The 12,797-nt window shown below is 35.0% G+C and overlaps 2 protein-coding genes across 2 annotated transcripts; one reads left to right on the top strand and one right to left on the bottom strand.

Moving 5' to 3' along the window:
• EMB2423 (telomere length regulation TEL2 family protein) lies at window positions 1–7,925 on the top strand. The gene is made up of 13 exons (XM_016315347.3): window positions 1–230; window positions 343–371; window positions 515–617; window positions 842–1,013; window positions 1,168–1,353; window positions 1,709–1,869; window positions 2,407–2,683; window positions 3,712–3,920; window positions 4,301–4,399; window positions 5,135–5,655; window positions 5,924–6,702; window positions 6,903–7,101; window positions 7,480–7,925. Exons 1-13 carry the CDS (start codon window positions 80–82, stop codon window positions 7,630–7,632), a joined length of 3,039 nt encoding a protein of 1,012 aa, XP_016170833.1. The 5' UTR covers window positions 1–79; the 3' UTR covers window positions 7,633–7,925.
• A 337-nt stretch (window positions 7,926–8,262) lies between these two features.
• On the bottom strand, window positions 8,263–10,860 carry LOC107614102 (putative ubiquitin-like-specific protease 2A). The gene is made up of 7 exons (XM_016316336.3): window positions 10,720–10,860; window positions 9,683–9,929; window positions 9,443–9,610; window positions 8,930–9,061; window positions 8,777–8,858; window positions 8,581–8,691; window positions 8,263–8,477 (listed from the first exon to the last, which is right to left on the bottom strand). Exons 1-7 carry the CDS (start codon window positions 10,775–10,777, stop codon window positions 8,409–8,411), a joined length of 867 nt encoding a protein of 288 aa, XP_016171822.1. The 5' UTR covers window positions 10,778–10,860; the 3' UTR covers window positions 8,263–8,408.
• Between the last annotated feature and the right edge of the window lie 1,937 nt (window positions 10,861–12,797).

Genomic DNA, 12,797 nt, shown 5'->3' with positions numbered 1-12,797 from the left:
AGTAGAAACAGTTTTGAAGAAGAAGAAGAAGAAACTTCGTTGTGTGAGAGGGAGCTGAGAAAAATCGTAGAATCGCGAAATGGAGAAGAGAGAACTGGAAGGTGCAGTTATTGCCAAGGTCAAAGAAGTCATTTCAGCTATAATGAACGCGAAACACGTTGATGAAGTCGTTTGTGCGCTTCATTCTATTGCCGCTCTTCTTTTCCCTCTTGATTCTTCTCTCATTTCAGGTTCATTCGTAGTGTTAATTTTGTGGTCCAGTTGAATGTGTTGTATTGTATGTCGTTGATTTTGAAAGAAGAATTTGATTGTTTTGTGTGAATTTCCCTCAAATTGTTGCAGGTAGCATTGAAGAGTGTTACCGAGATAAGGTTAGTGTTGTTCACATGTTTCCATGGAAGCTTGGAACTTGGTTTATAATCTTCAAGCTAGTTAGAACTGAAAATAAAGTTCATTATTATAATTATTATCATTATTATCGATTTTTGTTTTGAACTTTTTCCGGTGTGTTTAGGTGTTAGGAGTAAAAATTCCTTCAGTTGAAGAACGACAAGATTGGTGGGATGCATTTTACAGAGGAGTTGGGTTTCCTACACTAGCCAGGTTCTTGTTGCTTGGTAATATCCTTAAATTAAATTTCTGCTTAAATAAACAAATAAATAAATCATTGTTTCGACTATGCAATGTTGCTGATTTGGTTAGTGTAGTTCTTTATTTCAAGGACTATCTTTTTTTTTTCCTTTTGATTTTGGGGACTGTAAATATAGTTTTTTTTTGGGGTGTTAGAGTGATGTGTGTTTGCTCTTCTTGTTGTTCTCTTATGATAAGCAACTTTATGCAGATGTTGCTCCCAATTGGTTGGGATGTTTCCCCATTTCAGCACAGAAACATGCTTATGATGTTTTCTTTAGTCATGGACTTGTCAGTGAGGTGGTTCAGATTTTAGTTCCTTTTCTGCAGCAGAATGGGAGTGATGGTCTTGATGTTAGCGCTGTCATCTCAAATTCCGAAGGGTATGAGCATGCATATTGCGCTGTCTCTTGAATGTTGTTTTCTCAGTGTCATCTAATTTTTTATAAACATGCTTTTGCTTTATTTGGTGTTTACTAATAATCCAAATTAATTCATCAGTGGGGTAACTTATTCAGATTTTTACATTTATGACAGATTGCTTGTACTGTGCTTGCTTGAAAATAATGGGATGCTTCAGTTAGCAAGAGAGTTTGGGGATCCTTCTAAATCAAAAGGTTTTACTAATGAACGGATCAGACCTGCTGTGTCTAGAGTGGCACAGATTGTTGCGTCTATTCCTGACAAAGCTAGAATGAACACCCTGACTTTGTTGTCATCACAGTATCCTCTTTTTGCTCTACTTGGTTTAGATATTATATGGGTTTGGTATTACGGCATGGTTTTGTATTTCTTTTTACTTGGTTAACATATCTTATGGTTTCACTCTTTTCATTTGAATATGATTTGTGTGTACATTTCCCAACTCTATTATAGGAGAAATGATACACCTTCTAATCGTCTTCCTAATTATTACCCTTCTAATTATTAAACAGGGTAATGTCAAATGCATTTGTTATATTAAAATTGGAAGATGTTTTGGATGATAGTTTAGGTGGATATATCATTTTTCATATTTTGATGATTATGATTTCCTTTAGAAGGAAACTTACGTTTTTCCTTCACCAAGATTATTCAGTGTATTCTTCAAACAGATTATTGCACAGCTTCTTTCGCTAGCAGAAGAAAGAGACGCGACTTTGCTGGAAAATGTAGATGCGTTGGCTGAAATGGACAAGAATGGTGCATTGTTATTTGTTGGGGAAATGTTTTCTCGCATTTCTCGCCGTGGTTTTGCTGGTAACTACAAAATCTAAGACATTGGAACAGGTTTTCCTTTTTCTTTTTTGGAACATAAATAAAATTGCCTAGAATTAATGTTCAACCTTTGTGAAATAGGAAAATAGATCATGATTCTTCATATTCATCTTCTTTTGTGAAAGCTCACGTTCTTCCCCCCCCCCCCCCCTTCTCCCCCCAAAAAAAAAAACAAATTCATATTGCAATTATTGAGTCTTTTTGTGAATAAAACGAGAAAAGCCATTTGCCATCTAGGCTCTACTTTGCAGAAGACAGTAGAAGTGTCACTTGTGTTATAGTTTGCAGAAGTTTATTTTCTAATGTTTGTGAACTATATAACACAACACAAGTAAATGGAAGCTAGTAAATCAATGTGAAAATGACATCAGTTCCAACTATGAAGTATGTCAAGGTTTTGAATGCATTGTTTTAGTCAGTTCAACTGCAGTGGCATGTGGTTAACTGGTTAACTGGTTATGGACTACTTATGCTTGTAACTATTGAATTGTTTAAAATGTCTGAAATTTTTTCTTGTAGATTTGCTATCTAGTGAATTAGTGCCTCGAGTTTTAAGGCTTGTCAAGAAATGCTTCTCTTCATCTAACCACTCATCAACTAAGGGATTGCTCGAGTCAAATCCAGAGTTTATGTGTTGGTCGATTATCATGGAAGCAATTAGGGATCCTTATACCACAGAAAGAATTTCTGAGCATATTTTGCATCAGCTAGCAACTCATCATGCTGATGATATCCAAGCCTATTGGGTTCTGTGGCTATTATTCCACCGCAATTTTAAGGTGCAAGCTTCCATCAGGTTAGTGTAAATATTATTTAGTTTTGCCTCTGTTCATGGATTATCTGCCCCATTTGGATCTAGGAAGAAAATTTGACAAATTCTTTTGAAATGAATGAAGAAAATGGTTCAAGGCAAGAAAACTCTGGAAGATTACTTAAGTTGCTATCTATAAAAATAAGGAAGGCATACAGAACTCTATAAATTACAAAAATGGTTAAGGTTGTGAGTCATATTATGAAGTTTTGATAGAGAGTGGTTGAGTGAGATTAAGATGGGAGACTTACATCACAAAGAATCACACCCTTCACTATCTTAACTAAAAAAAAATCTTCTCCTCCTTCCATATTTTACAGATATCTTGTTTGATCTGTAATAGTAATGATACTAATTTAAAATTAGGTATTTTGTATATACAATAATCAAAATTTCCTTAACATTTTGCGATTCTGATGTCAAATCATACTATATTTCTATTAAAAAGAAAATGGTCGAATAAGCCTCACTTACTGGTATCTGAGCAATTCTTCTTGTTGCTTTTACCGAGCTTCCCTCTTGTATCATCAAACCATCACCCATTAATACAACACCAATATGAGTCTAGAATATAGAATTTGTATATAATATTAACTAAAATAGTTTCAAATAGTTATATTTTTTAATAAAATCAAAGAAACAGAATTTTAGAATTATTTTTATATAGAATTTTTAAAGTTTTGTACCTTGTTAGGAAAATTCATAGGGATATACTCGAGGGATTAAAGAAATTTTTATATGATATTTTATATTCAGTTTATCTGATATTATTAATTTATCTGATATTTTATATTCAATTGAACTACATTTTCCTCTTTCATCGCCAGTTGCCCAGTTCCTACTTTATTAGTTATTATTTGCATTATGCCTTTACATTACGATTCCATACCTTAAAACATGCAGGCATGACACCACTACCATAAGTAGTATTTCCCTTTAGAATTTAATCTACTTGTATTAATAGAAGTGCTTATCTGTCTTTCTTTCTCTATGCTTCCATGGCCCCTCCTCAGGTCCATGTTTGTTGACAAATTCCTGCTTTGGAAGGTATTTCCTATTACCTGCCTGAAATGGATCCTCCAATTTGCTGTACATGAGTGCCCACCTGGTAATTCCTTGTCAGGACACAATCATCCTAGGTTCTCGAATGTTGTCGAACGGCTACTGACAACATGGTCCAAGAAAGAATTTGTGCAAACTGCACCTATTGAGCAGCAAGCTTGTATCCTTTTTCATTGTGCTAATTCACTGAAAAACATGCGGGAAAAAGATGGATACATACTATAGTTTCTGTTTGATATGAATTAATGAAGGGAGGCCCAATGTATAAAGATACCGTAAAAAGTGGGTTTTGAGGGTGGTTAAGAGACTAAGATGTTTATAGCCTTTTTCCCTGCAGGCAGAAAGGCATCTTTGCAACTACTACCCATGATCTTCATGTCACAAGGCTACAACTTTACTTTTGCATCAAGGCTCATCTTGCTTTATGTGAATTACTGCATAATGATTATAACAATTTCTCCTCTTCTGAGCATTCCCTGGGATTGATGTCACCTTCGTTATCGTGATTCATTTATTTTATATTTCCTATATTTATCTCAGATATATCTGCAGCTCTTGGACTTTCTTTAGAGACAATGTCTAAAGAAGAATTGGATGTGATGAAGGATTCCATGCATTTGATTCTTCAAGGAGTTAGCTGTAATTATTCTACACTTGATTGTTCAGTGTCTTGATAACAAGAATGGCAAATGAGATTTGTGGGATTGGAACTATTGCCTCAATTAATCCTTTATAGCACTATTTAAATACCATTCCCTATTTAATATGATCCTGTCAATTGTCATGAAATGAATTCAACCATGTCAAGTCTAGTGATAGGTTGCTATTTAAGGCATATAATCTGCAATGATTGTGGTGTTTGTGTACAATGATTACCAAAAGTTCGTATCACTGCTCTTCATTTAGCTATGGTTTCCTGTTTAAGAAAGTGAGGTTGAACTAATTGAAATTAATGCTTCTGATTTATGGACCTTTCTGTGGTACCTTTGGTTTTCCGAGCTACTAGTACCAATGAACAAATTGTGAATCTAATCTGTTTTATTAACTTATTTGAAGTTTTATCCTATCTGGTCCAAACCTATTTTTCATTTTAATTATCTATCATTTGAAAATATTCAAAACTTTTCATGTTTGCTAATAAGCCATACTTCTGGTTATGTAATATAATTCTCAAAGAAAAGGTCATTGTGTAGAAAATATTGAATGCTTTATGCTAAGAAGTGTCTGGTTTGTTCAATTCCTTTCGTATGAGGTTCATCCCTCTATCCATCCCATACTCATTAATTTTATGAATTTCTGAAAGTGGGGTTCTTTCCCTTCTTGCATAATGAGTGGTTGGAGTTCAACTTCTAATGATTTGTGTATTTGTTTCAGGTAGGCTGGAGAGTCCAAATGATTTAGTTCGCAAAATGGCTAGCAATGTTGCCTTGGTGTTTTCTAAAATTATTGATCCGAAAAATCCTCTGTACCTCGATGATAGCTGCAGTGGGGAGACAATTGATTGGGAGTTTGGATTCACTGCCCTCAAGAAACGAAATTGTGGAGAAAAGGTAGTTGAGAGAATGAAATCATCTGAACTGCCAAGCAAGGACAAGGACTCTGACTTTCCTGTCAATAAAGAAAAAAGCATTAGTGTAAAGGTTAAAAAGAATATATTGGACTTTGATACTCTTGATCCAGATGAGATAATTGATCCAGCATCCCTGAATCTTGAATCAGACATTGATGATGATGATGACGACGACGATGATAGTGCAAGTGAGAATTCATATTCGTCAAGTGATTCATCTTTGCAGCCATATGATTTGTCAGATGATTACTCAGATCTGAAAAAAAACTTCTCCCAGTTGACTGATATTGTTGCGGCTCTTCGAAAATCAGATGATGCTGAAGGGGTCAGCTATTTTCTCCCAGCGCAGTCCTTAGATGCTTTTTTACTATCTGCCATATCTACAATTCGTAAATATTAATAATTAAATACTACCAAATATTCTATGACGTAATACAAATTATATTGTTACAATAGTGCTGAAATAGCAAGTATTCTGGTTCAAATTAAGCTATTCAGAAACTACATTGTTCTCTTATGTCAGACTGATCTGATGTATTCTTGCCTTTATGTTGAAACTTAATGTTTGGCAAACTTTCAATCTCTTGTTGCAGGTGGAAAGAGCTCTTGATGTTGCTGAAAAGCTTATAAGAGCGTCCCCAGATGAACTAAAACATTCCGCAAGGGATCTAACCAGAACTCTTGTTCAGGTTCGTTGCTCTGATATATCTTTAGAAGGTGCAGAAGATTCAGCAGAAGAGAAAAGACAAAGAGCGTTAGTTGCATTGGCTGTCACCTCCCCATTCGAATCGCTTGAGACACTGAACAAACTGTTGTATTCGCCTAATGTAGATATCAGCCAACGCATTATGATATTAGATGTCATGACAGAAGCGGCTCAGGAGCTCGCTGAATCAAAAATTTTAAAACCCAAACATCCAACTAGGGAGACTAGTTCCCTTATTTCAGTTGTTTCGGATACTCGACCTTGGTTCTTGCCTAGCAACTCAGGGACTCCAGGGGCAAGTTCCTGGAAAGAGATCTCAGGAACTGGAGCTTTTCAGAACTGGTCAAATACCTATGAGAGGGAACTTCCCCCGAAACCTAACCAGGCCATGAAAGGGAAAACACGCCGGTGGAGCCTAAGATCCCCCTTTGCAGAACAAAACCAGATGGAGTTTTCTCAGAACAAGTTTCCCATGTATGCTGCTGCATTCATGCTTCCTGCTATGGAGGGATATGATAAGAAAAGGCACGGTGTTGACTTGCTTGGCAGGGATTTTATTGTCCTTGGGAAACTCATTTATATGCTTGGTATTTGCATGAAATCTGTAGCCATGCATCCAGAAGCGTCTGTGCTAGCTCCTTCCCTCTTAGATATGTTGAAATCCAGGTAATGATTGAGATATACATCATACTTTTGATTGCAAAGCTTGTTACAATTGACAGTGATTCTGTGTGTGCAGATCCACGTAAAATAAACGGTTTGGTGCTCAATTGCTTATATTGATTTATATTTTCCTCTTGGCACCTTAGTAGAATTTTTTGGTGATTTGGAAAAATTGCATAAATTTTTGTTATAAACTCATGCAGAGAGGTATGCCATCACAAGGAAGCATATGTGAGAAGAGCTGTCCTCTTTGCAGCATCATGCGTATTGGTCGCTGTTCATCCTACTTACATTTCTTCTGCCTTGCTCGAAGGAAATGTGGAAATTGCCTCTGGCCTTGAATGGATTCGCACATGGGCCCTTGATGTAGTAGATTCAGACACAGATAGAGAATGCTATATGGTAAGCAGAGCAAATATGAAACTTCCAAAAGTTTCAGATTACATGTCCTCCCTTCTTTACAAGCTTTTCAATTATCTCTGCTTGTATCTCTGGTCATATCAAAGGTTTAAACTTTCATTATTTGATTTACAGTCGTTTACTGTCTCAAAGATTGTAGACATAAGTTGTTAGTTAGTTAGTTATTGCTTCGTTCGTCTCATAAGATTTATGATATGAAATTTCGACATTGACTCTACCTGTTGATATTATTATTGTGACTTCTATTTGTATATTTCCTCTTATGCTTCCTAATTATATGTAGGAATTACTCCTTTCCATTGTTAGACTTAGTTGTTCCGTTAATCTTCTCTGACCGAATACACATTTGCTTTACTATAGATGGCTATGAAGTGTTTACAGCTCCATGCCGAGATGGCTCTCCAAACTTCGCGAGCTTTGGAGTCAGCAAAAAGTTCATTAAAGTACAGTCCTGCTCTTCCTTCCGATGCATCCAAAGTGACCATTAAGATCCCCTATTTAAACAAGGATTAGCCATTTTTCTTGCTACTGTGATTTTTTTTTTATTATCCTGCAGAATGTAAATTCAAAGTCACTCTATTTTTTGGGTCAACGGAATCACTCTACTTTCCCCTCTGCTGCTTTTTCATCTTAACTTTTAGGCCACTCCTTGTATCTTACATAAAATGTGTATTTATCAGTCTTCAGAGCTAGCACTTGGTATAACACCAATGTTCATATAGTGATATTACAAATGCGTTTCAAGTTTAGTAATATTCATTGTAACATCATTGCTTAATGCTTATTGTATCTGGGGTGACCATCTCTTTTCTATTTAGTTTGGCCACCTGACATAATTCCTGAATAGAAAATATCAAAATTGATTTTACAATAATATTCCGATACAGCTTAATAATTGCTGCATTATATATATATATATATGCAACAGTAAATTTGGCAACATTGACATTCCCACATGTAATGAAACTACCCGCAAAACATGTGGCATTTCACTAAAGTTCTTTGTTTGCCAAAGAAAAATCAACGATCTATAATAATAGTGTTAAATTTGGGAGGATTCCTTCTTTTAATTATAACAATCCCATCCCATAAGAACTCTAACTTCATGTCAAATTAACTAAGCTAGCATAAAAGGTTAAGAAATGTTCCTACTTACATGCAACTTTATTAACTTCATAGATATCCGTAAGAGTACTTGAGTATCAGTTCCAGCAGAAAATAAAATCCAACAAAGTTGAACTACACATATTGGAATGTTACAAACAGTTTGTACTAAAATTTTGGGACTTCTAGCCCATTGAATCAAGTCCCTCAAGAAACCTATCCAAGCCTTCGTGGGTAAACCAATCTTTTTTCATCTGCATCATGCCAATTTCAAACAAAATATTAATCAACACATATATCCTTTAATAATAGTAATGATAGTAATAATTAGCAAAAACAGCAAAAGAGAAAACTCACAAAGTAAGGATACCCTTCCATGCTAAAATCATCGGGGGCGACACTAAGAAACAGTTTAATGAAATAGAGAACAAAGTTTCCACATTCATTACCGTCTCTTTGTTGTGGCACCTGCAATTATTTGTTTTTCTTCAATCAATGGTTATTTATTTATTTGGATAAATAGGGACAAAAATCCTAAGAAGTCAAAATTTACCTTAGGAATCAACAACGGAATTCGAGATACGATTTTCTTAGTTTCTGGCCTGTCCGCTGCCTGATAAATATCTAGAACAAATCTGAAAATGGAGATAAAAGCTTTAGAATACTGCTCCTAGAGCAATGCATGATCCAAATAACAATGGTGAACCTTCTTATCTCCGGTTCAAGTCGCCTTGGATTCGCCATTGCAAGAGAATCTAGCAACAACATGCAACGTGATCTGGTATTTGTTTGCGCGCTCTCACCAAAATGGCAGAAGATCAAAAGGCTCCAGTGACCCCTACAACATTTCCATGTCAAAGGATGAATTCCTCAAACTAATATTTAATAGTTTCTTTTTTCTTTCTTTATATATAAAAGGAAAATATCAGTACGACAGAAAGAAGAAAAATTCAAGAAAAGGAAGGATAGAGATCCTTGTTGTCAGAGAAAATTAATTTCTATGCATTGACAGCATAAAAATTCCAACAAATACATATGCAAGTATGTGCCAAATTAGCAAAGATAACTACCATCTATGAAGTAGCTTTCCTTCTCAGGAAAAAGGAAAGTCTTCTAAATAATCATGAACTTTATACCAAATAGGCTCAAAAATCTAGTCCTATCCCTAAATTTTATGAGTGAACAATGCTTTGACAGTTAAAAAACTGAATGCACTTACCAGCAAACTATTGGAACAAAAACATATGCCTTTGAGAAAATATGCGCCTTTTTTATCCAAGTCAGCACCTTCTCTTTACATGAGGCCCTCCTGTATAGGCTAAACCATAAGCTGTCAAAGTATGTGCTGCGCCTTCTCTTCTCTTCCGAGAAACTCCTCCATATTTTCCTGTGAGAAAAGGTATAATAAGAAACAAGGACATTCGATGTATTTCCTTTTATATTGAACACTATAACTCACTCCAAGTATTCACCGAACAATCCACTGTCTAGCTTTTCTCTGGGTTTACAGAGTTCTTCCTCGTCATCAGATTTTCTCTTCCTCTTTGATTGCACTTTCCGAGTCATGTCACTCAAATAACAGGGCAATGAGTTGGTAACACTTCTTGTCACATCTATTACGGGCTCACTTTTCTTTCCTCGACGACTATAGACAAGCTCAATTCTACATCTTGGGCTTACTTCTGTATCTTGCTTCACAACACCCACTGATAAGAAAATCCCAAAATCAACATAGCATCTTGGTTTCCACATCAAATATAACACAACAAAGAACAGAAAACTAATACACCACCCACCCCCCTTTTTCCCCTTGTTCTTTAATCCAAAACAAAGAAACCAACCTTAAAGGTGAGAAAATTGGAAATAAAATCAGGAAAGATAGAGAAAAACCTAAAACGAATGTACATGAGGTGGTCAAAGAAAACAATCCACTGTAGACATAATATATGATAGATCTCAATGGCAGGATGCGGACTCTACCTAGTGGGATAAGACTTTGTTATTGTTGTTGTTTATTAGGAATCCAACTAACCCAACTTGAAGATTATGGGTGCCTCTTCTAGAAAGGGTTTCCCATTCAACCACCCCTGAGCTTAGCTATAGTTTGTAATTCACCCTAACTAAAGAGCAAGTCTTTTTCCCTACCTATTCAAAACCATCTTCAAGTATAACTCAAAATAATCTTTTCAAACATGATATAACAAACCAATATGTGTATACAAATTTTTCACAAAATTAAGATCTGGATTAAGAATGATCATGTTTATACACCCAGAACCAAACATAAGGGCACAACACAAACCCAATTACACTTCACGAGCATGTAAAACCAGCAATGTGGTGAAAACAAGAATCCAAAGTAAAACAACCCTAATTACATTATACATATGCAAGAATCTGAACTGAAGCATGTTCTGTTAGCAACAAAAAGCTATGATCAAGGTTTCGCTGCTATCATTATCTTAGAATCATAAACATAAGAAATAAAGAACTAACCTTGATCATCGCCATTATCAGCAGCAAGAACCTTTCGAGTTCTAGCTCTGGTTTTCATTGATGCTGATGCTTATAACCTAGCATGTACGGAAAGTTTCATTGGAGCGCGCTTCCTTTTCTTTTTGTTTTTGTTTTTCTTTTTTTTTTTTTAATTTATTTTGTTTCATTTAATGTTATCAATTACTCACTGTGACAGTGACAGATTTTAAGATATTTTTACTGCACCATGCTAACTGTGACAGTGACACTTTTGTTTTTTCCTTGAAAGTGGTGTTATTAATTGTAAGATTTTATTATATAATTTTTTATAGATTTTTCTTCATTTTACTTTAACATATATAGTATAAGATATTTCTTATTTTTATTAAATAAGGAATTATATTTTACTTGTTAATTTTTATTTATTATATTTTATATTAATAATTAAAATTTTAAAATTTATGATTTATAGTGTTTTTTATTTATTATATTTTTTACTCTACATTAATTTTTATTTTTTCTGAGCATATTAACATTCCTAATTTAAAAATACTCTTAATAACATCAATTAAAAAATATAAAAAAAAAAAATCCATAACTCACAATGGTCTACCATAAGAAAGCATTATGTTTTTCCTTGAGAGCCCAACTGCTTGTCATACTAAAATTGGGTTTGAGTTTTTTATTTTTTTGTTAACTTGTTAAAATAAAATGAAACAAGTTCTGCTAGCCAAAAAAAAAATTACTTCTGATTTAATAAAGTTAGACAAAGATACTTAACCTACTTGAGTTGGTCGAGTAGTCAATTCACTTGTCAGTTTAAATAATTGTCGAGGATTCGAATTCCACTTGTTATATGCAGTATATCGAGTTAAGAAATATCGTGAACAATAAAAATAATTCTAAGCCAATGAGTTATAACTCAAATGACATAGTCTTCCCATACTCAATTAAGAGGTTGCGGGTTCGAATCTCCTATCTTTGGTTAAAAAAAAAATAATAATTCTAAATCTTTGACCAATTCATTATCACTTAATTTTTCATTTGAACCGAATAAATCTAATAATTGTTTTTTAATTAATTCGATTAACCCATCTGATTTGGTCTATGCTAGTTTATGATTAAGACTATATGCAAGGCAAGGCTTGTATGATTATTGGTTACACGAAAATTAAACTGCAGCATCTCTTTTAGCCCCACCTATATCCTCTCCTAAGAATTTATAACCATTCTTTGATTAGCAGAATTTATTAGTTTGGCGATTTTTTTTGCCAAACCAACAGGTAGCTATAGTGACAACTAAGGGTGATAATATTTATGCATTTTTATTATGTATTAGTTATCTTTAATTATCTTTAGTATATTGCATATTAGCATTGTTTATTTATTTATTTATTTATTTTTTAAAAGAAAAGAGCTCAACACACTAAGGTGGCAGGATAAATCCAAACTAGAAGACAGACCACCCCCAAAGAGTTCTACCCCAACGATCCAACATCCCCACGTCATTTCTGGCATAGCCATCAACAACCATAGGAATGCATACCTCTCCACTCATCACAACTCAGGGCGGTCATTGAGATGATCTCGTCAACGCCTTTACCTTCATTCTGAAAAATCCTCCTGTTTCGCTTCATCCAAATGTGCCAGATGATCGCGCAGAAGCATCTCAGACGCTGCTTTCGGTCTTCCTTTCTTCTCGGATCATTTGTCCAACTCAGAAAATGGTCCTTCACTCGCTCTGAGAAGACCCAGGGTCAGCCAAACGCAGATATCCATGCACTCCACACTTGCCAAACAAAATCACAGCCAAGAAATAAGTGATGGACCTGCTCATCATCCTTATTACACAAGACACACCGCTTATCATTCTGGCTAATAACCCCGAGACGGCTTAGCCGTTCCTTTGTATTCACCCTGCCTACCAGGACAAACCAAACAAACAGCTCCATTCTTGGTGGAGCCAACCCTTTCCAGATGTTCTTCGTGAAGCTGTAACTGGTAACATCCTCTGATAGCATTTCTTCTTGTAGCACCTACACAAAGGAGTTAGTCGAAAAAATACCAAGTCTATCATATTTCCACACGACTCTATCCTC

The sequence above is a fragment of the Arachis ipaensis genome, chromosome B8 (genome assembly GCF_059453495.1).
Source record: "Arachis ipaensis isolate K30076 ecotype BB chromosome B8, ASM5945349v1, whole genome shotgun sequence".
Taxonomy (NCBI): domain Eukaryota; kingdom Viridiplantae; phylum Streptophyta; class Magnoliopsida; order Fabales; family Fabaceae; genus Arachis; species Arachis ipaensis.
This window is presented reverse-complemented; position numbering and strand designations above follow the sequence as displayed.

Excerpts from the sequence above, each read along its gene's own strand:
- EMB2423 (XM_016315347.3), top strand. The coding sequence starts at position 80 with ATGGAGAAGAGAGAACTGGAAGGTGCAGTTATTGCCAAGGTCAAAGAA. Across the intron at positions 1,354-1,708 it reads CTGACTTTGTTGTCATCACA|TGTATTCTTCAAACAGATTA; the intron begins GTATCCTCTTTT and ends AAGATTATTCAG. Across the intron at positions 3,921-4,300 it reads ACCTATTGAGCAGCAAGCTT|ATATATCTGCAGCTCTTGGA; the intron begins GTATCCTTTTTC and ends TATTTATCTCAG.
- LOC107614102 (XM_016316336.3), bottom strand. The coding sequence starts at position 10,777 with ATGAAAACCAGAGCTAGAACTCGAAAGGTTCTTGCTGCTGATAATGGC. Across the intron at positions 8,859-8,929 it reads CTTGAACCGGAGATAAGAAG|ATTTGTTCTAGATATTTATC; the intron begins GTTCACCATTGT and ends CTCCATTTTCAG. Across the intron at positions 8,478-8,580 it reads TGGAAGGGTATCCTTACTTT|ATGAAAAAAGATTGGTTTAC; the intron begins GTGAGTTTTCTC and ends GGCATGATGCAG.